Source organism: Plasmopara halstedii (genome assembly GCF_900000015.1).
Source record: "Plasmopara halstedii genome assembly, contig: Scaffold_3060, whole genome shotgun sequence".
NCBI classification, from domain to species: domain Eukaryota; phylum Oomycota; class Peronosporomycetes; order Peronosporales; family Peronosporaceae; genus Plasmopara; species Plasmopara halstedii.
In genome coordinates this window covers 3,095,040-3,105,613 of record NW_020189964.1, presented here as the reverse complement: position 1 = coordinate 3,105,613, position 10,574 = coordinate 3,095,040, and the positions used below count along the sequence as shown (strand labels likewise).

The following is a 10,574-nucleotide window of genomic DNA, read 5'->3' as shown; positions in this document are numbered from 1 at the left end:
ATACTCTTGGAAGTCAAGCTTCCTCTGTGCAAGGTGCCGTGTGCCCCGTCACAACCAAGGTGCTATGTAGCAATCACCCAGCGCAAATCGAGTAGAACACCCGTCAGCACTTCCGCAGTACCTCGATCCAGAGGTGAAGGTTTCGGTTACCTAACTGCTGTCCTGATCAGTTTGAAATTTAAGCACTGAATCCTTTTTTGTCTAGTTAGTCTGGTGTCCACATTTATTAATCCTTCATTTCGTTTGTTGTGTGTAACTTTCCTAATATTGCAATTATATACTGGAGCTTGTGAATAATGACGCGCTACTTGTAGTCTTTCGAAGTACAAGTGTCACCTCAGGTAACGCTGCCCGGCAAGACAAAGTAGAAGTGTTGGTTAGCGCAAAGGCTCATTGATAAAGACACCAGCTCGCGAAGTGGTAAGTGCCACCGCATTGGTCATTGATATATATAGTGCCAGCAACCATGAAGGCACAAGACCGGAACGGCCAACATCAAAAATGCTTGTCAGATTTGCGCGGCGTGCATTATTAATAGCCACGATATGCATCCTTGACAGAATTGTGAAGGTGATAGGTCTTTTCCACGGGCTTCAGGAAATGAGATACGATACTTGCGATCTTTGAATCGGACTTGTACTCATTAATAAGATCGTTTAAAATTCAAGCTCACCGGGTGAAAGCACGAAAAAGAAATTATCTCTGTCCTGAGCACTTCTTGAACAAGAATTGCGTCGGATCATAAAGTGTATTCCCAATAATTGCCAAAGAGTACTGTTTAGTGCAAGATAATAGAGGTTTTACCAAAGAAAAGCCTGTGTACTTCGAAGCCAAAGAGAAAGTCACGAAAGCCAGCTGGAGCAGGCCCCGTCATAACTCCTAGCAACGAGCCTTTCGTCTCGCTGTTATTGTTTTGAGTATTTTTTTGATGAATATGATGATTTTCTTCTTGTCAGGTAGTATCCGTAGACTCTGAAGTCTACGGAATCTGCTTTATTGCATCGACATTCCTGTATTGTGCACTCACGACATTCAAAAGTAAAAAGTGAACAGCAACATAGTTTTAATTTGCAATGCAAAGATTGGTATATTTCCAAGCACAGATGAGTCCTAGGTGCACCAGATGATCATTCGGTTTTGTCCGCCCGGTGATATTTGCGAGTAAATTACGTTCGGTCGTACTGCTCCGACGACGAAATGATGTCAGAGCAACATGTGGTTATAAGGAATTTCGTATTTGAAAGATGCCAAGCAGACGACCAAGCGTCGAGATAAGAATGTTCATACCTTTTAGAAGACGCAAACCCTCGGCTCGGCGATTCGCACCACACCGTTTGTTTGTGAGTGGTACTTGCAAATGTCGTGAGCCACGGTGAATTTTGCAGCGCCAACTCCCGTGTTCGGAAGAAGACAGTATAATCAGTATCTTTGCGCGCTGTGATAAATACCTTGTTAAGCATATCGATTGCTGGAAAAAGGTCGACAGCACTTTGGCGAAACTTGTCTCAGACCTAGTAGATCATAACGGACGAATCGGGTTGCTATGACTTTGAGTCATCTTGAAGAAAGGAGCTCATGTCAGCCAGCGCTTGTCGCGTGGGCTCGGACAGCGGCGAGGGCCGAACTCCTCGCTGGAAAAGTACATCTCACCTGTGGTGCGCTTTGCAAGATTGGTGCCCTCGGTTTTGACTTAGTCCGTTGCTTTACCATTTTCATCACCCTCATTCGTATTCACGAGCTACTCCTTTTCCACTTTTTCCTGTCGTGCAATCTTTTCCTGCTTAGACTGCATGCCCTATTTTATTTTCTTTGACTGTCAGCATTGTCACTATCGTATCGCTCTATTTACCAACACTTTAGCAAGTGTCTTTCTCGCATATAAGAACTTTGCAGCCAAGTTTGACCCTCTGTTTTAGCTGGCAGACGCTAAATGCAAGGATTGGACAAAAAGCTTATCACATCTTATCTAACCCACATGCTTACGCGCACCATGCGCCACGTGCGCCTCACTGGCCCAAGCAAGGGTCAAGTGTTGCTATGGCGGGCACCTCTAGATCTGCAACCGCGGTTGCGTGAATATTGTTTATCTGCACCTGTAAAAAAACAGCTCAAAACTGAGATGGAGAAGAATGGGGCGCTTGGAGGCTCTTTTGAGGAGCTGGAGAAGACCCAGGAGAAGTCAAAGAAAGCTAAGCCGACTACTAGGGGTGCATCTACTAACCATCTATCGGCAAATCCTGACAAGAAAGCCTCGCAAGATTCCTTAAAGCCGCAGGTACACAACGAGAAAACTGTTCCCGAGAAGGACGCTAAGGCGAAATTTCACGAAAACGCAGCAAACTTTAACGCCAAAAAGTGTGACACCAACATGGGAAGCAGTGAGGTGCTTAAGATTTACTGTACTACATATTGCGCACATATTTTGCATATAGTTATTGACGATGTCTACCTGATGTCCAGAATGTTGAGCAGATTGGTGATGTTTTGGACGGCGCGCGAGAGTTTGTTCGCAGATATATTGCAGGCCTTAATTTCAAAGAAATCAAGCTAATTCACCCAAGCAGATGGCCTGAATTGCGCGATGAATGGAAAGAGGCAGCACAAAACCTTTTTGGAAAGCGAGAAAACCAGACGATTGATGAGGCTTTGGCCTCTGTTAGAACACCTTTAATGAAAACTAAAAAAAAAACCACGAGCGACGTCGAAGAAATGTCGAAGTACACTGGTACCAGCGCGTTGGTGACTGTAAAAGATGATGAGAGCGCCTGGCAACGTGTTAGCGCTCGCTTTCGTGAGGCCCCCATCATTAAAAGTATCTTAAATGCTGCAAAACAGGCAGCGCAGACAGAGACCGGGAAGAAGGTGCAGCAAAAAACGAAGCAGGTCAAGGATAAACTCAGCGATGCCCAGGAAGAAGTATTGGAAGTTTGGGAAACCAGTCAGAACCCATGGGTGTACCGTCTCTCTTCCATCTATGACGGACTATTTGGTGAAACTGCGATGGGTGTTGCAATAAAAGAAATTCGCCGAGCTGAGCCGAGCTTTATTTTGGAGGAATGGAAGGAAAACATTGAAAAAATTGTACTACCCGGAGTGTTGGAGGCATTTCTTCGCGGCAACAGCCGCGATCTGAAAAATTGGTTTGGTGAGGCGGCTTATTCGCGTGTGAATACTGCAATTCGTGAGCGCAAGTCGGAGGGTCTTATAATGGACCCACACGTGCTCAGCATTGATCATGTGGAAGTGATCGAGGCGACGGTACGACATTTTTGTGGATTGAGGTTTCAAATTTTTTAATACAATACGAAATTGTACTACGATAGGCTGAAGATAAGCAGGCCCCTATCATCCTCATGCGTTTTCAAGCTCAACAAATTAATTGCATTCGAAACCGTGAGGGGGATATTGTGGAAGGATCCGAGGATGAGGTGCTGGCGTACTACTACATTTTCGCTTTCCAACGCAACTACGACGAAGAACAAGAAACCCTGAGGTGGAAAATTGTCGACCTTCATATGCAGCGAGGTGGGCGTTATTATTAGAGCAGCTGTGAGAGCAGAACAAAGAGCAAGCAAAAAAATTGTATCGTGCCAAAATACAATTTTTGCCGACCCACCCCTGTACTGAAACCAAGTTAAAAGTATTTTGGGAATAAGTGGCATGTTAGCATACTTGGAAAAGATTCACAGCCTTAATTGTGATATGCACCACTAGATTTGCCGTGTGCTAAGTGGCCATCTGCCTGCATTTCTGCTCTTTCGTCATACTTAAATAAATTGTCGAGAAGTACGGGCTCGCAGCTAGTCAGTCAAACCGAAGACTAAGAGCGCGAGAAACACTATAGTGATCTCTACAACATGTTTTAGTCTGTAAATGCCGCCTATTCGAGGAGCTGGCGATTTCTCATCATTCTACTTTCCATACTTCTGCTTTAATCTAGCATTCCTTGTACGATTCCAAACCCGTCGATGGTTTCCAGGCAGGATGATACTCAGCTCGCACTTCTCACTTATAGTAAATTCTGGAACCTAGCTTTAATAAAATAAGTCAAGAGAAATTTTGGTCACGGAAGCCAAGATTTACAGCCTTTTTCTTAATAATATATAAAATAATAGGAGTTGCGATTTAGCTCAAACAATATTCAACAGTATGCTTCTGAATAGAGTGTTTTTTTGCCCTTGGTGTATTATCTCAGATTCAGTATAGGGGGTCTAACGCTTAGCATCACAAGTTCTGTCGCCAGATGAAACGGCAGTGGCAATTTTAATATACTTGACACTATGCAAAAATAACCACATTCCTCAGAAGGTATTTTCCTCCTCACCCGCATCTTGTATCTTCACTGTTATATATTTTTAAGACCTTGGATTTGGCAATGAACTTCCATATCCAATATACCCGTTGTATATAGTCGTAAAGCGCTTGATATTGTGTTGGCCAGAGCTGTTATTTGAGGTTTTGTTGGCCTTTAAAGCAAGCTTGCGAAGGTGCAACTTAATGTAAGCTCTCCTAATAAATAAAATACCAGAATATCAGGTAAATAAATGTGACATGACGGATGATAAATTAATTTGAGATACACATCAACCTGCTTAGCACTTGCGACGCCTCGACTTTTTATATCACCGCTCGGTTACTCACCCACGTGATCATACCCTTCCGCGCACGCCGCCTCCACTGTGCCACACCAGTCTGCTACTTGCAAAAGTAGGATACGACCGTCCTGTTAACAATGAAAATGCATCCTCTTACGGATCCACGCTTAGCCTTTGTCTACCACGAAACCATAATCACTTCAGATGCTCAAGTTTGCCTATGAGATGTGTACCGTACTATTGTGTGCACCCACTTTACGCTCTCAATACGATTGGAACAACACTTTTGTGTAATTGCGCAAAACTCAAACTGGTCATTTGGACTTCATAAAAAAGAGGGGTCCGTGGGACACGTGGGCTGTCAGCCTCATGATAACTGGGTTACACGTACCCTGGTATGAAAGAGTGAGTCATACAAGATGGTGTGACCGTTCAAATGTGTGAATTACACAAGTCGGTGTAATCACACAATGGTGTGGCTACACTGTAACAAGAAGTCACTACGTGGCGGGACTGCCAGTAGCTATGCACATCAATAAGCTTTTACTATTTAATTTAATGCTTGGATATGGGCGGCTCTGCCGCAAATAAAACAAGTAATACAGTTTCAATCTTGAACGGAAGAGCGTCCATACCGTTATTAATGTTTTTAAGTGCTCTTGGAGGTAGCGGATTGCGATCCGCTGTACTCGAACTGGTTCTTGTAAAAAACGTAAGGTCGGTGACCTTCGCTCAGATTCCTCTAAGCAAAGGGCTACGGCAGCCCCGCTGCACTTGGTAGCACTCATAGTTAATCAACGCCTGAGTCGTTACGACTGCTCCTTTGTAAGGATGGAGCAACTCTCTTCTTTGCCCCAGGGCATGCAAAAAGTACTCAATAAGCTGATGTCCCTGCTTGGCCCTAAGGGCATGGAACACCTTGTTTTGCAAGGACCCAAAGCGATAAGCCAGTACCAAGAGACATTTTTGAGCTATAAAAATAAGCTAGTAGAGCACCAACAGCAGAAGCTGTCGGCGTAGACTGCGTCCATGAATTACTGATGAATCCTTCCGACCCAGGCCGATCATGGTGAGCGTTGAGACCTTCGAGGGTCAGGATGGAGAAAAGCTTCTGCTCTGGGTGATAGAGGCCGAGATGGCTACGGCATCCGCCATGCTCTAGAACAAGCAACAGCGCGTGGCGCTTGCTATATCCAAGCTCGGGTCCGAGGACGATAATGGGAACTGACGTGCGGTGCTTCGGTTGAAGCGGTGTTCTCTTCCTGGAACGAGCTGAAACGCCAGCTTTCGCGAGTGTTTTCGCCGCCTAACCAGGCATATCGCGTGCGATCACATTTCCGTGCCACCTGAAAGAGAAAGAAGCAGTTAGTGGACTTTGTCCGAGAGTCGAAAACTCTCGTTGCCGGGATGGCAGCCGATCACAGGGACCGTCTGGATGGAGATCCTCCGCACTAACGTGGCCGGAATGGAACTGCCATTATATGCCAAAAATAAACTTCAAGTTGGCGCGACTTGGTTAGAGTGCACACCCTTAGAGCTCGTAGAGCGGGCCTGAGCCAATGGATCTCAGCTATGCTAAGAAGTAGGAGGGAGAGGTCCGAGCTGCAGGGAAGCGTTTAAACACCGACGTTGTTCTGTCTGTGGATACAACCCCCCCATCACCTTCGGATTGGCTGCCCCCTGCGCAAGCCACGTAAAGGTTCGTCGAACCGACGTCTCGCTTCTCACCAGTCTGGTTTGCCGCAGAAAACGACAAAACCAGTAGGAGCGGGGTGCCCTTCTGAGAAATTTCTGAGTTTTATGAGCCTCGAAGAGCTAGAGGGCAGAAGAGCTCAGCCAGAAGAGCTACGTGCTCTTGAACATGGAATGTTTATGCAAGCCGGGCTTGCTGGTCGCAAAACTGTGAAGGGCTTTGAGGAGTCATCGAAGATCCTTATCAATTCCGGGGCGTTGAGCAAAATTGCTCGACGTTCCATGAGCCAAGGAAGTCAGCTGTATGCTGAGACGCTGAAAGCGCGGTTGAGTGACGCCGTCACTGATCACTTAGCGACGAAGACTTGTGTCACTGTGCCGAGGGTCCTGTGGACCTCGGTGTCAAGTTTCTTAACTTGATAGCGTGGAACGCTGCCGAGTCTTAGGCACAGCATGAATTTTTCCTTTGTATGGCATGGTTGGAACACCATGAGCGACGCATTGATTGGAGGTCGAAGACCTTGGGCGCTACGCGCAGTCTCCTTATGGAGCTTTGGTGATTTAGAAATCACCTCTGCTAGAAAGCCCTCATGGCGCTGGCACTGCATCGGGACGGTCAATGAGCTGGATATCGGAGTATCCGAGCTGTCGACCACCAAATGTGTATTTATTGGACAAAACGGAGTGACACGTAACCCACTGAGCACTGTTCACGTTACGAAGCAGTTTCTGCATACTTAGAGTGACATGGTCGGACGAGGTCCGAGGCATCAAGGGCGAGGCCCTATTGATGCGCGTGAAGTGGCATGTAATCCACTGAGCACTGCTCACGTATCGAAGCAGTTGCTGCATGCCAAGAGTGGCATGGTCGGACGAGGTCAGAGGCATCATGGGTAAGGCCCTACCGATATACGTGGAGTGGCAAGTAATATACTAAACGAAGACTGCAAACATAGCAGCTCTTCATCGGATGTTGTCAAATAACATCAAGGGTTCGATAGAGCAGGGAGTGGGGACATTGCACGATGCTGATTGCGTGTTCCCAATGGTCCCGTGAGACGTAAAACCTCTATAGAGATGAGATGTCAATGCCGTATGATGACTGCAAGACGCAGGGCGTCGACCCTGACCCAGAGTTTTACCGTAGACGATATCCAACAGCTATATAGCCTTGTCAAAGGTATAACGGGAGAGGAAGATGACGACGTCATCCTCAACGCTATATCCGCGGTGGATGCTATTCTTCAGCTGGACGAGATGTCCTTCGAAGAGTTTGGCGGTATCTTGAAGGCAGGCAATTTAGCCGAGTTGGTCATTATAAGACCGAACAAGGAGATGATCTCGTTGTCGCATCTGGATAAAGCTGTCTAGGGGACCCCAAGAGGATGCTGAACACACGAAGTGGTCGTCGATCCTGAAAAATTCCTCGGATGTGTACTATTCTTTGGATGAGGAATCTCTAGACGTCGTCTCCAAAGACCCGCCCGAACCAATGTTTGCGTCATGTGATCAACCTGGTTCCGGGAACCAAAATTAAAAAAATACTGCATAACACGCCAATACCCCCTGCCCAAGGAGCAGTGTGACGTCATTGACACCTTTTGTCCGTGCAAAGTACGATCTTGGAGAGCTTTTTGCTCGTCAAGCTCAACTTGTGGATGGCGGGGGACCCGACTACGCAGACGCCTAACGATCGAGTGATCGCGTCTTTCGCTTCAGTAGCGTAATCAGCCGAGCGGAAGCCGTGTTTCACACAAGGGTCTAGAGCCAAATGTGGATACGAGCGCATGTGAGCTGCCTTGTAGACAGCCTCCAATTGTTGCTTGTGCTTTGCCAAGGCGATTGGTACTAATATCACTTCTTACGGGTGACCGCAAGGTTCAAGCTGGGCTCACGTCGCGCCGTTGGCGCAACTCATCCCACTCGACATCCCGTGCTGGGAAAGAAGTATCCGACTCGTAGTCGACTTCCTCCAAATTCTCGAGAAGGAAATTTGTCCTTGGTGCGGGAGCGGTGTGTGACGCCCGATTGCCGAGGGCCTGGGATGTGCTTACCGTGAAGCCGCGGACGTGAGGTCCGAAGATGCACTACGTACAGAAGTGGAAGAATGGCTCTGCCCGCGGGCACCCTCGAAACCTGCTAGGCTGGGTGTTTTCCGAGACATAGACACAGGAATCATTAAGCGGAGAATGTTCAAAGATGTGCTTTGAGACGTAACAGTGTCTAAGACACGCGTTCCTCGCATGAGGCGAACGTCAAATGTGAATATTGGTATTCTAACTTCGTAGGGGAGAGTGTCGGGGATACACGTACCCTAGTTGTTGTTGCCGCGTCGAACGTATGCGTCTAGTTCAATCAGGAGCGCTGTAGCACGTCTGGAAGCTTTAGAAACATATGTGACTTGATATCTCAGCTGCTGACAACTTGACAATCGTTTGAGCGCGTTAACCGTTGCTGCCACGTCAAAATGATGCGTCGGGTTCAATCACGAACGCTGTAGCACGTCTGGAAGACTTTTGGTAACATATGTGACTTGATATCTCAGCTGCTGACCACATGACAATCGTTTGAGCGCGTTAGTTGTTGCCGCAGCGTCGACACTCACTATGTTCGTGGCGTTTTCGGTGCCAGCTTTGATCACAATCAATCTGATGCGTCTGGTCTAATCAGATTTGCTGCTGCATCAAAAGTGACGGTTTGACGCGCCGACATGTCTCGCATGACCGCCTTCATTTGTATAAATATCCGGCTGGAAAAAGTCGGGCGCAAAAGCCCCAAATGTCTTCTTGCGACCAAGGTGGATGCCGACGAGTTAGTCGCGGTATATATGAATCAACCACGCGCGTAATTCGTGTGAGTGTCATTTCATTTGATGTAGATCACTTTAGAATTTACTGCATATATTTAGACAAATCTATACATTTAAAATTAGGCGGCTTTGCCGCAGATAAAAATGAATAAAGTCAGTTTTGAATTTAAACCCAAGAGTTAGATAGCCCCAATCCGAAGGAAGTCGACGGCGTGCCTTGAGTTTGGCTAACTCAAATCGGAGGTGTCGCTCCACGCGCCCGCGTGCCGAACGTGCGGTAATTTCTGCCTCATTCAACCAGACAAATTGGATTGAAGCAACGGCAATAATTATTGCATCAAAACACTCGTAAAGTAATCATCAGTTGATATATCAATATTGGCGCATGTTGTTTGAAGCGCCTGGAGAGGTGCTACAGCGTGTTTGTACTATCGAGACGCATCATGTTGACACGACGACGACGGCAAATGTATTCAGACGTTTTATCACGCTGTCAGCAGCTGCGATATCCACTCCACGTTCAGCCCGCGAGCCATGCTCGGCACTACACCTTCGGTGTTCAATAACTCAGATCCTCCAATACCCGCGACATTGACCATCCTGGTCCAGTGCCCGCGCCAGTATCGCTTCTGCTTCTTAGCAGAGGCGAGCTCATGACTCACCAGAGCTTCACGAGGAATTTCTTGGAGTGTATGGTGAGCTCCTAATAGCAACGCAAAATTCTCCAGTTGTATTTCAATTGGAATCAAAAAAATGTGTGTATGTTTATTTTTCCTTGAGTAGGACTAAATAAAATATTGTATTCATCAGCAATCGCCACCCTGTAGTTGAAGCAGCAATCATTGACAAAAAAAGTGACGAATTATCGTGTACACACAGTTTTGTCCATATCGTAGAGTGTAAAATAAGTTGACGCAAACAAAACATCACGAGCAAGACAAGCTGTCAAATCCTGTGCGGGACGCGAGGGAATTAATCAATTTTTTCGAATTTTGTTCTAATATGTTTGTATAGTAATTATTTTTTAAAATAGTAATTTATACAATTTATGCAAAATTTTTATTTTCAAAAATAATTACTATACAAACATATTAGAGCAAAATTCGATAATATTGATTAATTCCCTCGCGTCCCGCTGACGCCGCCATCCCATGTGTCAGGGCTTGGTGGGGGAGGAATAGCCGAATGGCTAGCTGATGTCAGCCCCCTCACCATCCGCAAAGAAGTCGATGATTTCTTGTCTACCAGACTGAGTGTGGTAAGACACATTCGCGATGCGATAGCTGAAAGCCAAGATCTGCAAAAGAATCTGCAGATGGAAAAGGAAGAGGCCAACGAGAAAGCTTTAAGGTCGGGGACCTTGTTTTGTTAAATTCAAAAAGCTGCCCACACATGCAGCCTCTGCTATCTCCAGGACGAAGCTTCGTCCAAGGTTCATCGGATCGTTCAAGGTTGCGGCCAAGCGGGGCCTAGCGAAC

General features: G+C 46.5%; 2 protein-coding genes across 2 annotated transcripts in view; both read left to right on the top strand.

The window, feature by feature from the left end:
• The window catches only part of PHALS_07131 (uncharacterized protein), a gene marked incomplete at both ends in the record, with an annotated part of 592 nt that extends 195 nt beyond the window's left edge, over positions 1-397 (top strand). The window contains 3 exons of the mRNA XM_024720547.1: positions 71-139; positions 206-248; positions 315-397. Of these exons, the coding sequence (XP_024585735.1) occupies positions 71-139; positions 206-248; positions 315-397 (195 nt within the window). The remainder of the gene's footprint in view (positions 1-70; positions 140-205; positions 249-314) is intronic.
• Positions 398-1,975: 1,578 nt separating this feature from the next.
• Positions 1,976-3,542, top strand: PHALS_07130 (Mitochondrial import inner membrane translocase, subunit TIM44; the record flags this gene model as incomplete). Its single annotated transcript, XM_024720546.1, has 3 exons — positions 1,976-2,383; positions 2,461-3,258; positions 3,324-3,542. 3 exons carry the CDS (start codon positions 1,976-1,978, stop codon positions 3,540-3,542), a joined length of 1,425 nt encoding a protein of 474 aa, XP_024585734.1.
• Between the last annotated feature and the right edge of the window lie 7,032 nt (positions 3,543-10,574).